Here is an 18901-nt window from a genome sequence, read left to right as displayed (position 1 = left end):
CAATAAGATGTCGGATGGATCTTGCGGTGCGGCGGAGGAAAGGAGGTTTACCTTCAGAGAGGCTGGCCCGCCGATCGGTGGGCACCGATCACGGGCCAGACCCCATTTGAGGCCACCCCGGTGCAGAAACCCCCCTCCCCCCCCCCCCACAGGCCGCCCCCCCAGCATTCCCACGCTGTTCCCGCCGGCAGTGACCAGGTGTGGATGGTGCTGGCGGGAACTCGTCGTATTGGGCAGGCCGCTCGGCCCATCCGGGCCGGAGAATCGCCGTTTGCCCGTTGCAAACGGCGAGCGGCGATTCTCCAAGCGGCCAGCCGTGATTCTCGCCGCGATGATTTGGGGGGGGGGTGGGTGAATCACGTGCGGGGCGTCGGGGCGGCGTGGTGGACAAGCGTGGTGCCCCGACGATTCCCCCACCCGGGCGTGGCTGGGGGGGGGGGGGGGGGGGGGAGAACTCCGCCCCCTAGCTATTCAGTTTTAAAAGGTATCATTGTTGAACTGCCCTTCAATAATAACAGAAAATGCTGGGTTAATTTAGCAGTTGCCCCTTTATAATAACAGAAAATGCTGAGTTAATTCAGTAGTTGCCTCATTATAATAACAGAAAATGCTGGGTTAATTCAGCAGTTGCCCCTTTATAATAACAGAAAATGCTGGGTTAATTTAGCAGTTGGCCCATTATAATAACAGAAAATGCTGGGTTAATTCAGCAGTTGCCCCTTCATAATAACAGAAAATGCTGGGTTAATTCAGCAGTTGCCTCTTTATAATAACAGAAAATACTGGGTTAATTCAGCAGTTGCCCCTTTATAATAACAGAAAATGCTGGGTTAATTTAGCAGTTGGCCCATTATAATAACAGAAAATGATGGGTTAATTTAGCAGTTGGCCCATTATAATAACAGAAAATGATGGGTTAATTTAGCAGTTGGCCCATTATAATAACAGAAAATGATGGGTTAATTTGACAGCTGCCTTTTTATAATAACAGAAAATGCTGGATTAACTCAGCAGTTGCCCCTTTACAACAACACCCATGCTGGGTTAATTCAGCAGTTGCCCCTTTATAACAACATAAAATGCTGGGTTAACTCAGCAGTTGCCCCTTTACAATAACAGAAAATGCTGGGTTAACTCAGCAGTTGCCCCTTTACAATAACAGAAAATGCTGGGTTAACTCAGCAGTTGCCCCTTTACAATAACACCCATGCTGGGTTAATTCAGCAGTTGCCCCTTTATAACAACAGAAAATGCTGGGTTAACTCAGCAGTTGCCTCTCTGTCTGGAGCAGCGCCGGGAAATCCCACCCTCCCCTGAAATTGACACAAAGAGGCCCGCAGCCGATTGGCCGGGCCGACGGCGATTGTTCTCTCCGTGCGCTAATTGGGTGGAACAGGAAAGAAGGTGGGGCCTGTGCCTGGCCCTTCTGCAGCGCTGATTGGCTGCCACATCCCCACCCGGAAGCGTGCTGCCTTTTGTGTTGGTCTGTTGCAAGTAGTGCTGCTGTCAAATAAAGAACAGGCGCAACCGGATCCAGGGGCTGGCAGCTGGATCCCGGACAACGGGGAGGTGGAGTGAGGGTAGGAAAGGAGGAGCAGCATGTCTTTCCAGGAGTGTTGGGAGGAGTGGGAAGGCCTGGACAAAGATTATCAGCTCTTACAGGTAACATTACCCCCCCCCCCCCCCCCCCCCAGGGTCAGACCCTCAGCTCTCCCTCCTCCACACCAGGGGTCTCTCCCCTCGCCTGTCTCCCCCAATGGGTGCGTTGCTGGAACCAGTCCCTGCGACCTGGTTGGCCGACGTGCCTGTCAGTCAGACATTCTTCTGATTTGTCACCGAGTCCAAGAGCGAGGTTCTGAGCAAAGGGCCGAATTCCCGAGACTGCTTTGCAAAGTGCAACGTGTCTCCTCCTGTTGAGGATGGGATTCCTCCAATTAATCACTGCTTCCTGTTCCAAATGTACGACACACTAAATTTACTTCACCCAATCTGAACAATTCCTTTTAAAATGAACATTTGGGGGAGGGGAGAGGGGAGGGGGAGGGGGGGGGGGGGGGGGGGTGACATTTCAGAACTGATGTAGCCTGGAGTGCTGCCAAATCTCAGCCTCTCCCCGGATCCCGATTTCGTTTTTCACAACCGTGAATTCTTTTGACTTGAAAGTTTTTAGAAGTTACCGTCGTGTCGGCATAAATCTGAATTCAGACTTTGCTTTGTTTTGCGTGCCGGCATATTTCAGAACTACTGAACTATTGGCCAGGCAGAGCTGAGTAACCCTGCTGCAAACTACATTGCAAATATTAGGTTTTTAAAAAAACTGTTTGTAACACAGGCCAACGTTCGGATTGAGGGAAGAATAAAAGTTTCTAAGATTCCCCTCGCGTAGTGAAACTTGCCAATATGAATCATAAGAATCCCTACAGTTCAGAAGGAAGCCATTTGGCCCATCGAGTCTGCACCAACTCTCCAAAAGAGCGCCCTACCTCGGCCCATTCCCCCGCCCTATCCCCACCTAATATTTTGAACATTTAAGTGACAATTTAGCATGGTCAATCCACCTAACCTGCACTTTGGACTGAAATGGATTTGGATTTGTTTATTGACACGTTTATCTGAGCTGCTCGCTGAAAAATACTTTTCACTGTACCTCGGTACACGCGACAATAAAATCCAAATCCGTTTGTTTACACTTGATTTTTATTCTCATACCGTCAATTACTTTGCAATGCAGTGATTGTTATGTAGGCAAATATAACTAGGTTTACACCAAAACCTTTCACACAATCGGTCTTTTTGGGGGGTTATTTGTTGACGAAGAAACAATGGCAGGAAAGTGGAGGTCAACAGCTGGAACTGGTATCACAATTCAAGTACCTGAGAAGCAAAATACATTAGAGCTGCAATGGCAAAGAATGCATCCTCCAAAATGGAATGAGTGGAGATCTTAAGAAAAGAATAATCAAGGCGTCTTCCGGAGGCGACCATGGAGTGAGTGGTCACACATTTGGTGGCTCCCGCTCATGGCATTTCTTTCCCCAGACCTTTTCCCAAGCTAACAGGTCGATGTGAGGCGGAATAAAGGTGCAGGAGACTGGGTGGAAGAGATTGACTCTCTGGTGGATGGAGCTGAGGGCCAGAAGCGGTTGAAAAAGAGGGAATGACTTCCGGTGGCGGCTATGAGGGAGTAAGTCGCACATTCGGTGGCTCCCGCTCTGGCTGGATTTTTGGACCTTTTTCCCTGACTTTTTGGTGGTTTTGAGTACTGGCCTTGAAGGCGCAGATAACTTGGTACTTGATCCACACATTGGTTTATGGAACGGAGAACCCCAAGGGATCGAAAAGGAAGAAATAAGAAGATAAGCAAGGGCTGGGTGGAGGTTGCGGCTGAAGACAATATGGCTGATGTTCGGACCCCTGCTGCGACGGCCCAACCATCAACGGAGGAGCTGATGCGGGTGATCCAAGAGGGCTTTGCTGGACAGAAACGGAACTGTCTTGATCCGATAAAGGAATCGATCGATCGGCTGGAGCACAGGCTGGATGCCCAGGATCGGACGATCCAGAAGCTGGAGAAAGCGCTGGCGGACCAGGAGCAGCACCAAACGGTGGTCGAGCTGGAGGTGGGGATTCTGAAGGATCAGCAAAAGAGGCTGCTGGAGAAGGTAGAGGATCTGGAGAATAGAGCTCGCCGGCAGAACTTGAGAATCGTTGGTCTCTCAGAAGGGGCTGAGGGGGCTGATGCTGGCGCGTTTGTGGCGAGTATGTTCCAGAAGCTTCTGGGGGAGGGGGCTTTTCCCCGACCGTTGGAGGTGGACAGGGTGTACAGGCGATGGCGAGGAAGCCGTGGCCGGGGGCCCCCGCAAGGGCGATGGTGGTCCGGTTCCACAGGTTTTTGGACAAGGAGTGTGTTCTCCAGTGGGCCAAGCGTACAAGGAGCGGCAAATGGGACAATAGCATTTTGTGAGTTTATCAGGATCTGAGCGTGGAAGTAGCCAGAAGGAGGGCAGGCTTTAATCAAGTTAAGGCGATCCTGTTTAAGAGGAAGGTGAAATTTGGGCTGCTGTACCCGGCGCGTCTTTGGGTCACGCATGAGGACCAGCACCATTATTTTGAGTCGCCTGAAGATGCAACGGACTTTGCCAAGAAGAAAGGGCTGTTGCTGAACTGAGAACATTTTGGTTTAAGTTGTAACTTTCTTGAGTGATGTTTATACAAAGATTTGATTGTTGTTTTTCTTCTGCATTTGAGTTTGGGTGAACATGGGGGAAGTCAAAGTTATTCGGTTTCTATGGGTTTTCAGTGTTTTGGTGGGGGTGGCTGGTGGGGCATTTTATTTTTATTACTTCGATTTGCACTATGGGGTGGGTTCTTGGTGGGATTTTTCATTCTGGGTTGTCTCCTATGGTAATTGGGTGACTGATTGGGGTCTGTTTGATGAGGGAAGTGGTTTTGGTGGGGGGGGAAGTGAGGGAACAATAGGTGGGAGACTTTTTGGTGCCGGAGGCGAGGGCCACCGGGCTAGCTGGGTAAGCTAGTCTATGGAAGCACAGTGGGGGAGGTGTATATGATCAATATATGGCAGGGGTTAGGTTACAAAGTGATGTTGCTGAGGGGGGGGGGGGGGAGTTACTCTGCTGAAGCGGGAGGGACTTAGGATTTGGGACAGAGAGGAGGTCGGTCGTGGGGGCTACCAGGAGGCAGGCCGATGGAAGCGCGGGGCATGGCCTGGGGGCGGGTCCTGGAAAGGGGATGGCTGATCGGCAGAGGGGGGGGCACGGTGCCCCCAGCTAGGCTGATCACTTGGAATGTTAGAGGGTTGAATGGGCTGGTTAAGAGGGCACGTGTGTTTGCGCATTTGAGGGCTCTGAAGGCGGACGTGGTGATGTTGCAGGAGACACATCTGAGAGTGGTGGATCAAGTCAGGCTAAGGAAGGGTTGGGTCAGTCAGGTCTTTCATTCGGGGCTGGACACCAAGACTAGAGGTGTGGCGATCCTAATCAATAAGTGGGTACAATTTCAGGTGGGCAGTATAGTTTCAGACGGGAGGGGGGGGGCCGTTATGTGATGGTGAGCGGTAAGCTGGAGGGGAGGAAGGTAGTCTTGGTTAACGTGTATGCGCCAAACTGGGATGATGTAGAATTCATAAAGAGGGTGCTGGGGAAGATACCTGACCTGGACTCGTACAAGTTGGTCATGGGGGCGGATTTTAATACCGTTATCGATCCCGGCCTGGTCCGGTCGTGTTCAAAAACCGGGTTGACTTTTTCATTTTGAGCAGGGATTTGCTGGCGGGGGTGGTGGACACTGGGTACTCGGCTATCACTATTTCGGATCATGCCCCTCACTGGGTGGAACTGCAGGTTGGTGAGGAGAGCTTCCAGCGCCCGCAATGGAGGTTGGTCGTGGGCTTGTTGGCGGACGAGGCGGTGGGCGAGAGGCTGAGGAAGTGCATGCAGAACTACCTGTAGGTTAATGATACGGGGGAAGTCTCAGCAGCGGTGGTCTGGGAGGCACTGAAAGCAGTGGTGAAAGGGGAACTGATTTCGATCCGGGTTTTTAGGGACAGGACGGATAGGGCAGAAACGGACCGACTGGTTAAGGAGATTCTACAGATAGATAGGAGGCATGCGGCGACCCCGGGGGTGGAGCTTTTAAGGGAGCGTCGGAGGCTGCAGGTGGAGTTCGGGGTGCTGTCCACGGGTAAGGCAATGGAGCAGCTTAGGAAGGCGAGGGGTGCATTCTACGAACACTGGGAGAAGGCCAGCAGAATGCTGGCACAGCAGCTTAGGAAGAGGGAGGTGGCCAGGGAAATAGAGAGGGTGGTTGATGGGGATGGGATCTTGGTAGGGGGTTCGGCTGGGCTAAACGGTGTGTCCAGGAACTTTTACAGTAGGCTCTAGCGCTCGGAACCCCCCACGGGGCCTGAGGGGATGAGACCCTTTCTGGACAGACGTTCCTTCCCAACGGTGGGCAGGGAGCGGGTGGATGGGCTAGGGCCCCGATTAGGGCCGAAGAAATAGCTGAGGGCTTGAAGGCAATGCAGTCGGGTAAAGCCCCGGGGCCGGACGGGTACCCGGACGGGTACAATCTTCCATCCTGGAGGTCAAAACTTTGGCCAAGTTGCTGGCCAAAGTTTTGACCTCCAGGATGGAAGATTGTGTGCTGGACATGATTATGGAGGATCAAACCAGGTTTGTCAAGGGCAAGCAGTTGGTGGCCAATGTAAGAAGGCTGCTCAACGTGATTATGATGCCCCCGGAGAGTAGGGAGGTGGAGGTAGTTGTGGCAATGGATGCGGGGAAGGTGTTCGACCAGGTGGAGTGGGACTATTTATGGAAGGTGCTGGGACGATTTGGGTTCGGTAGGGGCTTTATCGACTGGGTCAGACCCCGGAGGCTAGTGTGAGGACGAATACGACGACCTCGGACTATTTTAGACTGCACCGGGGGGGACAAGACAGGGGTGCCCCCTCTCCCCACTGCTGTTTGCGTTGGCTATAGAGCCGCTGGCAAATGCTTTGAGAGCTTCAAGGGGCTGGTTCGGGGTGGGGTGGGGGGGGGGGGGCTGGTTCGGGGTGGGGTGGGGTGGGGGGGGCTGGAACATAGAGTCTCATTGTACGCGGACGACCTGCTCTTATACGTATCGGATCCAGGGCAGGGATGGGTGAAATTATGGCGATTTTGGGGGAATTTGGCCGGTTTTCGGGATATAAATTGAATATTACAAGTGAGATATTTGTAGTCCAGGTGAGGGGTCAGGAGGGTCGGCTGGGGGAGCTACCGTTTAGATCTTTTGACATTTCCCGGTGTGGGAAGAAGACTGCAGCATTCCCCTGACAGTGTCCCCCAGGAATGTTATGTCTTTTGGCTACCAGACCCGGCAGAAACAGTAAAAGATTTGGCTGCAACAGGATAAACAGGGCCTCTTCCAGCATGCAGGCGGGGGAAGGGCAAGCTTAAAGCTGCAATCTGACTTGACTCTATCAAAGGTGAATTCTAGCAGCAGAGGGAACAACTGTGAAAAGATCTACCAAGACCATTGAAGAAGCAGGGACGAGGCTTCCGGTGGCGGCCATGGAGGAGTAGGTCGCGCATTCGGCAGCTCCCGTCTGGAACGGACTCCCAGACCTTTTTCAGGAGTTTCCATAGACTTTTTGGGGCAGACTGGTGAAGCGAACACTGCCAAAATGATTCCCTCTCGACTTCCGGTTGCGGCTATGCGGAGCTAAGCTGCACGATTCGGCAGCTCCCGCTACCACGGACTTTCGGGCTCATTAGAGGAGCCCCAACGGAACTTTTTTTTTTGACGCAGCCCGTGGGGAAGGGAAGAGAGAGGTCCCCCTCCAACATCTATGAAACGGACCAGAAGTGTAACGGCCAAAGGAGCGGCACTGGAGCAACGGGAGAAGCGAGGGGAAGAAAACAAAATGGCGGCGGCCAGGGACAAAGGGGAGCTGCAGGAGTTCATCAAGCGCTGCTTCGAGGAGCAGCGCGAGGAGATGCGCAAGGAGATGTTGGCGCCTATGCTTTCGGCAATTGAAGGACTCGGGATCACGCAAAAGGCCCACGAAGCTAAGATCCAGGAGGTACAGAAAAGAGTCAGTCAGAACGAGGACGAGCTCGTGGGCCTGGCGGTGAGAGTGGAGCAGAACGAAGCGCTACACAAGAAGTGTGCGGGAAGACTCGAAGACCTGGAGAACAGGTCGAGGAGAAAGAATCTGCGAATCCTGGGTCTCCCTGAAGGAGTGGAGGGGGCTGATGCCGGGGCATACGCGAGCACGATGCTCGAGGCGATGATGGGCACGAAGGCCCCTTCGAGGCCGCTGGAGTTGGACGGGGCACATCGGGTGCTGGCGAAGAAGCCCCAGGCAAATGAGCCGCCAAGGGCGATGGTGGTGAGGTTCCACCGGTTAACGGACAGAGAGTGGGTCCTGACATGGGCCAAGAAGGAGCGGAGCAGTAAGTGGGACAATGCAGAGATCCGAATGTACCCGGACTGGAGCATGGAGGTTGCAAAGCGGAGAGCGGGTTTCAACCGGGCCAAAGCGGCGTTGTACCGGAAAGAAGTGAAATTCGGAATGCTGCAGCCAGTGCGACTGTGGGTCACATACAAGGGCCAACACTATTACTTTGAAACGCCCGAGGAGGCGTGGACCTTTGTACAAACCAAAAAGTTGGACTCTAACTGAGGGTTTGTGAGGGTGGGGGCGATGTTTTGGGGTTTGATGTGTGATGATTGTTGTATATAGGGGGTCAATCACACGCAGTTGTTACATGGACTGGGGGAGAGAGACAAGGCCATGACAGGAGCTCCGCCAGAGGGGGCGGAGCGGGCTTTGGAAAGGCGGGAAGGGGAACGAAGGAATGCATATGGATTGGGAGACTCCCACGCGGGGAGGTCAATGGGACGGCGGGGGAAGCCGGGGTCAGCAGGCGTCAGCTGACTTACGGGAGTGACATGGGGGGAGCAAAAAAGCTAGACAGGGGTCTAGCGGGGGGGGGGGGGGGGGGGGGGAGGGTTGCTGCTGCACTGGCCGAAAGGGAATGGGACTCAGAAGAGGTGGTCGGGACGGGGGTCCCCCCTCTGGGGGACTGGAGGGTGAGGCAGGCGTGGACACGGAACTGGCCCAGAAAAGGAGATGGCTAGTCGGCGGGGCGTGGGGGAGGGGGAGAGCCCCTCCAATCCGGCTGATAACGTGGAATGTGAGGGGCCTGAATGGGCCGGTGAAGAGGGCTCGAGTGTTCGCGCACTTAAAGGGACTGAAGGCCGACGTGGCCATGCTCCAAGAGACACACCTGAAGGTGGCGGACCAGGTCAGGCTAAGAAAGGTATGGGCAGGACAGGTATTCCACTCGGGACTGGACGCGAAGAATAGAGGGGTGGAAATATTGGTGGGAAAGCGGGTGTCATTTGAGGCCAAGACTATTGTAGCGGACAATGGAGGGCGATATGTAATGCTGAGCGGTAGGCTGCAAGGGACGTGGGTGGTGTTGGTAAACGTATACGTCCCGAACTGGGATGATGCAGGATTCATGAAGCGCATGTTGGGGCGCATTCCGGACCTGGAGATAGGAGGCCTGATAATGGGAGGGGACTTCAATACATTGTTGGAGCCAGCACTGGACCGCTCCAAATCAAGGACTGGAAAGAGGCCGGCGGCGGCCAAGGTACTTAGGGGGTTTATGGATCAGATGGGGGGAGTGGACCCATGGCGGTTTGCAAGGCCGCAGGCCAGGGAATTTTCTTTCTTCTCCCATGTACACAAAGCCTACTCCCGGATAGATTTCTTTGTTCTGGGTAGGGCGCTCATCCCGAGGGTGGAGGGGACAGAGTATTCGGCTATAGCTGTTTCGGACCATGCCCCGCACTGGGTGGAGCTGGATCTGGGAGAGGAGAGGGACCTACGCCCGTTGTGGCGGCTGGATGTGGGACTGCTGGCGGACGAGGTGGTGTGTGGGAAGGTGAGGGGGTGTATCGAAAGGTACTTGGAAGCCAACGACAACGGGGAGGTGCGGGTGGATGTGGTATGGGAGGCGTTGAAGGCGGTGATCATGGGAGAGCTAATTTCCATTCGGGCTCAGAGGGAGAAGACAGAAGGTATGGAAAGGGAGAGGTTAGTGGGGGAGATTTTGAGAGTGGACAGGAGATACGCAGAGGCCCCGGAGGAAAGATTACTTGGGGAAAGACGACGGCTCCAGACGGAGTTTGACCTGTTGACCACAAGGAAGGCGGAGGCACAGTGGAGAAAAGCGCAGGGGGCGACCTACGAGTATGGGGAAAAGGCTAGTTGGATGCTGGCACACCAGCTCCGTAAGAGGATGGCAGTGAGAGTCAAAGATGGAAGGGGAGCCACGGTTCGGAGTGCGACGAAAATAAACGAGGTATTCAAGGCCTTTTATGAAGAGCTGTACAGATCCCAGCCCCCAGCGGGGGAAGAGGGGATGAGACGATTCCAAGATCAGCTGAGATTCCCGAGGGTGGAGGAGCAAGAGGTGGCTGGTTTGGGGGCACCAATTGGGTTGGAGGAGCTGAGCAAGGGTTTGAGGAGCATGCAGGCGGGGAAGGCCCCGGGACCGGACGGATTCCCAGTGGAGTTCTACAGGAAGTACGCAGACCTGTTGGCCCCGCTACTGGTGAGGACCTTTAATGAGGCAAGCGAGGAGAGGACCCTGCCCCCGACAATGTCGGAAGCAACAATTTATTTGATCCTGAAGCGGGACAAGGACCCACTGCAATGTGGATCGTACAGGCCGATCTCGCTCCTCAATGTGGATGCAAAGTTGCTGGCAAAAGTGCTGGCCACGAGGATCGAGGACTGTGTCCCGCGGGTAATCCACGAGGACCAGAAGGGATTTGTAAAGGGCAGGCAACTAAACACCAATGTGCGGCGGCTCCTAAACGTGATAATGATGCCATCGGAGGAGGGAGAGGCGGAGATAGTGGCAGCTATGGACGCGGAGAAGGCCTTTGACTGAGTAGAGTGGGAGTACCTCTGGGAGGTGCTGCGTAGGTTTGGGTTCGGGGTAGGGTTTATCAATTGGGTTAAGCTCCTTTACAGAGCCCCGATGGCGAGTGTAGTGACGAACCGGCGGAGGTCGGAGTACTTTCGACTGTACCGAGGGACGAGGCAGGGGTGCCCCCTGTCCCCCCTGTTGTTCGCATTGGCGATCGAACCATTGGCCATGTCATTGAGGGAGTCTAATAAATGGAGGGGGGTTGTCCGAGGGGGAGAAGAGCATCGGATGTCGCTATATGTGGATGGCCTGTTGCTGTACGTGGCGGATCCAATGGAGGGGATGGTGGAGGTCATGCAGACTCTAAGGGAGTTTGGGGAGTTTTCGGGCTATAAGCTCAATTTTGAGCTCTTTGTATTACAGGAGGGGGACCAAGAAAGAGGGATAGGGGACCTACTTCTGAGGAGGGCGTAGGGGAGCTTTTGGTATCTGGGGATCCAGATAGCCAGGAGTTGGGGGGCCCTACATAAACTGAATCTGACGAGGTTGGTGGAGCAAATGGAGGAGGATTTCAAAAGATGGGACATGTTACCGCTCTCACTGGCGGGTAGAGTGCAGTCGGTCAAAATGGTGGTCCTTCCGAGGTTTCTGTTTGTGTTTCAGTGCCATCCCATCGTGATCACTAAGGCCTTTTTTAAGAGAGTAGGCAGGAGTATTATGGGGTTTGTGTGGGCGAATAAGACCCCGAGAGTAAGGAGAGGGTTCCTGGAACGCAGTAGGGACCGAGGAGGGTTGGCGCTGCCAAACCTGGGGAGCTACTACTGGGCAGCAAATGTGGCGATGATACGCAAGTGGGTTATTGAGGGAGAGGGGGCGGCATGGAAGAGGATGGAGATTGCGTCCTGTAAAGGAACGAACCTGGGGGCGTTGGTGACGGCACCGCTGCCGCTCTCGCCGACAAAGTATACCACGAGCCCGGTGGTGGCGGCAACGCTAAGTCTCTGGGGCCAGGGGAGACAGCACCGGGGTGCAATGGGAGCACGGTGTGGTCCCCGATCGGGGTAACCACCGGTTTGTCCCGGGGAAGATGGACATTCCAGAGCTGGCATCGGGCGGGGATTGGAAGAATGGGGGACCTGTTCATCGACGGGACGTTTGCGAGCCTAGGGGCACTGGAGGAGAAGTTCGAGTTACCCCCGGGAAATGCCTTTCGATATATGCAGGTGAGGGCTTTTGTGAGGCGACAGGTGAGGGAATTCCCGTTGCTCCCGGCACAAGAAGTTCAGGATAGGGTGATCTCGGGTGTATGGGTCGGGGAGGGCAAGGTGTCGGAAATACACCAGGAGTTGAAAGAAGAGGGGGAAGCTCTGGTAGAAGAGTTGAAGGGTAAATGGGATGAGGAGATGGGGAAGGAGATCGAGGAAGGTCTGTGGGCTGATGCCCTAGGTAGGGTTAATTTCTCCTCCTCGTGTGCCAGGCTCAGCCTGATACAATTTAAGCGCACTTGATGGGGGCGAGGTTGAGTAGGTTCTTTGGGGTGGAGGACAGATGTGGAAGGTGCTCAGGGAGCCCGGCGAACCATGTCTATATGTTTTGGTCATGCCCGGCACTGGAGGGGTTCTGGAGAGGAGTGGCGGGAGCAATATCTCAGGTGGTGAAAGTCCGGGTCAAGCCAAGCTGGCGGCTAGCAATATTTGGAGTAGTGGACGAACCGGGAGTGCAGGAGGCGAAAGAGGCCGGCATTCTGGCCTTTGCGTCCCTAGTAGCCCGGCGAAGGATCTTGCTAATGTGGAAGGAGGCGAAGCCCCCCCAGCCTGGAGGCCTGGATAAATGATATGGCTGGGTTCATAAAGTTGGAGAGGATTAAGTTCACCTTGAGAGGGTCTGCACAGGGGTTCTACAGGCGGTGGCAACCGTTCCTAGACTATCTCGCGGAGCGTTAGAGGAAGGTCGGTCAGCAGCAGCAGCAACCTTGGAGGGGGGGGGATGGTGGAGGGGACGTCCTGGGAGGGGGTGGAGGGGGGGGGGTGGTGGAGGGGATGTCCTGGGGGGGGGGGGGGGGGGTGGAGGGGACGTCCTGGGAGGGGGGGGGTAAAGGGGGGACTGCCTGGGAGGGTGGATGAGCAAGAGATAACATGAAGGGTTGGGGAAACTGGCACGTACGGGTGAGGGCCAGTGTACAAAGCTGTGTAAATATACCATTTTGCCATGTATATATCTTGCTCTGCGCGATTTCTCATTTTTTTTTTGTTACGAGGGGGGGGGGGGCGGTTATTGTTTGTAAGGGAGAAAAATTGTGTTAAAAAACTTTAATAAATATATATTTTTTTAAAAGAGATGTTGGCATTGTGAGTATTGAGTGCCTGGCAGGGGATAGTACGAGGGGGGTGGAGCACAGGGCCTCTCTTTACGCGGATGATCTACTGCTGCACATATCGAACCTGCTGGAGGGATTATGAGGATATTAGAAGAATTCGGCTGGTTTTCGGGATACAAATTGAATATGGGTAAGAGTGAGATCTTTGTGATCCAGGTGAGGGGGCAGGAGAAGAGTTTTGGGGAGATGCCATTTAAGGTGGTGGGAGGGAGCTTTCAATATTTGGGTATCCAGGTGGTGCGGGAGTGGGAGCTGTTGCATAAACTGAATTTGGGTTGGTTGGTAGAACAAATGAGGGGGGACTTTCGGAGGTGGGACACGCTCCCGTTGTCATTGGCGGGGTGGTACAGACAGTAAAAATGACGGTACTCCCCAGGTTTTTGTTTGTTTTTCAGAGTCTCACAAATTGTAGCCCCAAGGCTATTTAGGTGGATAAGACCCGAGGGGGGGGGGGGGGGGGGGGGGGGGGGGGTGTTCCGAATTTCATTAATTATTATTGGCCGGCGAATATTGCGATGGTCAGGAAGTGGGTAGTGGGGGAGGGGTCTGTATAGGAGCACACTGCAGAATCTCACAAACAGCACTTGGATAATTGAGCAGTTCATCTGTTTGGGCTGGTAGTGAGGGAAGAATGTTGGCCAGGACACAGCGAACTTTAGGGGAGAAAAAACTTATGAAATCTTTTATGCCAATTTGAACAAGTCCAAAGACTTTTTCAAAACATTTTCCCAATTATGGGGCAATTTAGCGTGGCCAATCCGCCTACCTTGTACATCTTTGTGTTGTGGGGGTGGGACCCACGCAGACACGGGTTCGAACCAGAGTCCTTGGCGCCATGATGCAGCAGTGCTAACAACTGCACCACCGTGCTGCCCAAGAAGACCAAAGACAGCACCTCTGATAATAGTGCTGCACTGGTGAGTGGCAGCCGAGACCTTGCAAAAGTCTGGAATGTTGCTTGAAGCCACAGCCTTCTCTGACAGTGACTAAATTGGCAAGCTCACTCATGCCACAAGAATGGCTGGCATAGGAAATGGAAAATATATTCTGAAGTAAGGCATAAGACAAGTTGATGGGGCAAAATTTCCCATGTAGCTGACCGTGCTTGACCCTGTGAAAATGTGCCAACATCCCCACTCCACTCCTGCTTTTTTGTTCTTCAAACATTTAAGCAGTAACCAGGCCAGTAAATTTGATCAGTGTAACAATCTCGGTGCTTTTACAGAGATGGAAAAAGCAGTTTTGGTAGCCAAGGAACATTAGGCAGGAAATTGATATCGGAGTCGAGCAGGATGCAAAGATAGTTCATCCCAAATCTCTGTGTTGGCGGCCAGAAATGCCGATGGAATCTAGGCTCGCGGCACAAGGGTCAGTTTGATAAATTTTCAGCTGCAGGAGTTTTGTGTCTCATTCACGCCTTTTGTACATTTTCAATTTTACTGACTCGGGCCTACCCTTGCTCAAGAGAAACCAACCTGTACAGAGCATTAATAATGAGCACCCTTTAAACTGGGGTACTGCACATAGCTTAGATAGAACATAGAACATACAGTTCAGAAGGAGGTCATTCAGCCCATCGAGTCTGCACCAACCCACTTAAGCCCTCACTTCCACCCTATCCTCCTAACCCAATAACCCTCCTAACCTTTTTGGATACTAAGGGCAATTTATCATGGCCAATCCACCTAACCTGCAGGTCTTTGGACTGTGGGAGGAAACCGGAGCACCCGGAGTAAACCCATGCAGATACGGGGAGAACGTGCAGACTCCGCACAGACAGTGACCCAGCAGGGAATCGAACCTGGGACCCTGGCGCTGTGAAGCCATAGTGCTAACCACTATGCTACCGTGCTGCCCAGAAGAAAGTCAAATCATAAGCGTAGGCCTAGGTTTGGTGATAGCTCTTTCACCTCAGAGTCAGGAGTTCATAGGCTGAAGTCCTACTCTGAAATGTAATATGGAGTGGCGTTTCAGAGCATTACTGACGGAGTGTGACACTGACAGAGATCATAGATGAGAGGTATTAAACCAAAACTCCTCCTGCCTCTCGAGTGAATGTAGAAGATTCTGAGGCATTTCTGGTGTTCTGATCATATCTCAGAATCAACACAAAACGTATATGCACTGTTTCATGCATACATACAAGAACATACAGTGCAGAAGGAGGCCATTCGGCCCATCGAGTCTTCACCGACCCACTTAAGCCCTCACTTCCACACTATCCCTATAACCCAATAACCCCTCCTAACTTTTTTTGGTCACTGAGGGCAATTTAGCATAGCCAATCTACCTAACCTGCACTTCTTTGGACTGGGAGGAAACCGGAGGAAACCCACGCAGACACTGGGAGAACGTGCAGACTTCGCACAGACAGTGACCCAGCAGGGAATCAAACCTGGGACCCTGGCGCTGTGAAGCCACAGTGCTATCCACTTGTGCTACCGTGCTGCCCTATGATATTGACTTTCATTGGCTGTAAGTGCTATGGGATATCCTGAGGGTTAGAAAGGCACTTATAAATCCTTCCGGTTGGGCACGTTACAGCTCTCGTGTCTCAACGTCAAGTTCAACAACTGCAGGCTGTGACCTTTCCCCTCCATCTTAAACTTTTTTCATCAATTGTAAACTATGACCTTTCACTTCCATCGTGACCCTTTTCCAACAACTTTAGACTGACCTTTCATCTCCATCTTAACCTCTTTTTCAACAACTTTATTCTGTGACCTTTCACCTCCGTCTTAAAGTTTTACCAACTTTAGACTGTAACTTTTCACTTCCAGCTTAACCCTTTTTTCAACAAATTTAGACTGTGACCTTTGTCCTCCATCTTAACTCCTTTTCTCCCTTTTGGAAGATCTGGCTTTCTGATTGATATTACTCTTGAGTTGTGTTTTTTCTTTTTTTTTTAAATTTAGAGTACCCAATTCATTTTTTCCATTTAAGGGGCAATTTAGCGTGGCCAGTCCACCTACCCTGCACATCTTTGGGTTGTGGGGGTGAAACCCACGCAAACATGGGGAGATTGTGCAAACTGCACACAGACAATGACCCAGAGCTGTGATCGAACCTGAGACCTTGGCGCTGTGAGGCAACAGTGCTAACTACTGTGCCACCGTGCTGCCCTGAGTTTTGTCTTTTCTTGCACCGAGGCATTGCAAAAACAAACAAAGCCGAGAGATATCGGATCTCTTGCTAACATTTGAGCACAGCAAAACAACTCACACTTGTACAGCACCTACAATGTGGTAAAACATCCCGAGGGGTTTCACAGGAGCCTCATAGAGATGTTAGGACAAGTGATCAAAAAACTTGGTCAAAAGGGTGGGTTTAAGGGAGCATCAAAGCAGGAAAGAGAAATGAGTGAAGTTTAAGGAGGCAATTTCCGAGCAAAGAACCTTCAGATGTTGATGGTCATCTAAACCGGAGAGGCATAACTATCCTGGCCGCGAGGTTTGCTAGTGTCACACGGGAGGGTTTAAACTAGTATGGCAGGGGGGGTGGGCACGGGAGCAATAGGTCAAGGTGAGAGCATTGAGGGAGAACTAGGGAATAGGGCCAGTATGGCTCTGAGGCAGAGCAGACAGGGAGAAGTTGCAGAACACAGCGGGTCTGGTGGCCTGAAGTGCATATGTTTTAATGCAAGAAGTATTACGGGTATGGCAGATGAAATTAGAGCTTGGATTAGTACTTGGAATTATGATGTTGCCATTACAGAGACCTGGTTGAGGGAAGGGCAAGATTGGCAGCTAAACGTTCCAGGATTTAGATGTTTCAGGCGGGATAGAGGGGGATGTAAAAGGGGTGGCGGAGTTGCGCTACTGGTTAGGGAGAATATCACAGCTGTAAAACGGGAGGACACCTCAGAGGGCAGTGAGGCTATATGGGTAGAGATCAGGAATAAGAAGGGTGCAGTCACAATGTTGGGGGTCTAATACAGGCATCCCAACAGCCAGCGGGAGATAGAGGAGCAGATAGGTAGACAGATTTTGGAAAAGAGTAAAAACAACAGGGTTGTTGTGATGGGAGACTTCAACTTCCCCAATATTGACTGGGACTCACTTAGTGCCAGGGGCTTAGACGGGGCAGAGTTTGTAAGGAGTATCCAGAAGAGCTTCTTAAAACAATATGTAGACAGTCCAACTAGGGAAGGGGCTGTACTGGACCTGGTATTGAGGAATGAGCCCGGCCAGGTGGTAGAAGTTTCAGTAGGGGAGCATTTCGGGAAGAGTGACCACAATTCAGTAAGTTTTAAAGTGCTGGTGGACAAGGATAAGAGTGGTCCTAGGGTGAATGTGCGAAATTGGGGGAAGGCTAATTATAACAATATTAGGCGGGAACTGAAGAACATAGATTGGGGGCGGATGTTTGAGGGTAAATCAACATCTGATATGTGGGAGGCTTTCAAGTGTCAGTTGAAAGGAATTCAGGACCGGCATGTTCCTATGAGGAAGAAGGATAAATACGGCAATTTTCGGGAACCTTGGATAACGAGAGATATTGTAGGCCTCGTCAAAAAGAAAAAGGAGGCATTTGTCAGGGCTAAAAGGCTGGGAACAGAAGAATCCTGTGTGGAATATAAGGAAAGTAGGAAGGAACTTAAGCAAGGAGTCAGGAGGGCTAGAAGGGGTCACGAAAAGTCATTGGCAAATAGGGTTAAGGAAAATCCCAAGGCTTTTTACACATACATAAAAAGCAAGAGGGTAGCCAGGGAAAGGGTTGGTCCACTGAAGGATAGGCAAGGGAATCTATGTGTGGAGCCAGAGGAAATTGGCGAGGTACTAAATGAATACTTTGCATCAGTATTCACCAAAAAGAAGGAATTGGTGGATGTTGAGTCTGGAGAAGGGTGTGTAGATAGCTTGGGTCATATTGAGATCCAAAAAGACGAGGTGTTGGGCGTCTTGAAAAATATTAAGGTAGATAAGTCCCCAGGGCCTGATGGGATCTACCCCAGAATACTGAAGGAGGCTAGAGAGGAAATTGCTGAGGCCTTGACAGAAATCTTTGGATCCTCACTGTCTTCAGGTGATGTCCCGGAGGACTGGAGAATAGCCAATGTTGTTCCTCTGTATAAGAAGGGTAGCAAGGATAATCCAGGGAACTACAGGCCGGTGAGCCTTACGTCAGTGGTAAGGAAATTGCTGGAGGGAATTCTTCGAGACAGGATCTACTCCCATTTGGAAGCAAATGCACGTATTAGTGAGAGGCAGCATGGCTTTGTGAAGGGGAGGTCGTGTCTCACTAACTTGATAGAGTTTTTCGAAGAGGTCACAAAGATGATTGATTCAGGTAGGGCAGTGGATGTTGTCCATATGGACTTCAGTAAGGCCTTTGACAAGGTCCCTCATGGTAGACTAGTACAAAAGGTGAAATCACACTGCATCAGGGGTGAGCTGGCAAGGTGGATACAGAACTGGCTAGGTCATAGAAGGCAGAGTAGCAATGGAAGGGTGCTTTTCTAATTGGTGGGCTGTGACTAGTGGTGTTCCGCAGGCATCAGTGCTGGGACCTTTGCTGTTTGTAGTATATATAAATGATTTGGAGGAAATGTAACTGGTCTGATTAGTAAGTTTGCAGACGACACAAAGGTTGGTGGAATTGCGGATAGCGATGAGGACTGTCAGAGGATACAGCAGGATTAAGTTTGTTTGGAGACTTGGGCGGAGAGATGGCAGATGGAGTTTAATCCGGACAAATGTGAGGTAATGCATTTTGGAAGGTCTAATGCAGGTAGAGAATATACAGTGAATGGTAGAACCCTCAAGAGTATTGAAAGTCAGAGAGATCTAGGTGTACAGATCCACAGATCACTGAAAGGGGCAACACAGGTGGAGAAGGTAGTCAAGAAGGCATACGGCATGCTTGCCTTCATTGGCCGGGGTATTGAGTATAAGAATTGGCAAGTCATGTTGCAGCTGTATAGAACCTTAGTTCGGCCACACTTGGAGTATAGTGTTCAATTCTGGTCGCCACACTACCAGAAGGATGTGGAGGCTTTAGAGAGGGTGCAGAAGAGATTTACCAGAATGTTGGCTGGTATGGAGGGCATTAGCTATGAGGAGCGGTTGAA

At 51.9% G+C, this 18901-nt stretch overlaps 1 protein-coding gene across 1 annotated transcript in view; it reads left to right on the top strand.

Annotated features, from left to right (window-relative positions):
- Positions 1-1468: 1468 nt before the first annotated feature.
- The window catches only part of tmem120aa (transmembrane protein 120Aa), a 74986-nt gene continuing 57553 nt past the window's right edge, over positions 1469-18901 (top strand). The window contains exon 1 of the mRNA XM_072469247.1: positions 1469-1662. Coding sequence (XP_072325348.1) covers positions 1600-1662 — 63 coding nt within the window. The 5' untranslated portion in view covers positions 1469-1599. The remainder of the gene's footprint in view (positions 1663-18901) is intronic.

This window comes from Scyliorhinus torazame, chromosome 12, assembly GCF_047496885.1.
Source record: "Scyliorhinus torazame isolate Kashiwa2021f chromosome 12, sScyTor2.1, whole genome shotgun sequence".
NCBI lineage: Eukaryota > Metazoa > Chordata > Chondrichthyes > Carcharhiniformes > Scyliorhinidae > Scyliorhinus > Scyliorhinus torazame.
Note: the sequence above shows the minus strand (reverse complement) of the source record. Positions and strands in the feature narration are given on the sequence as shown.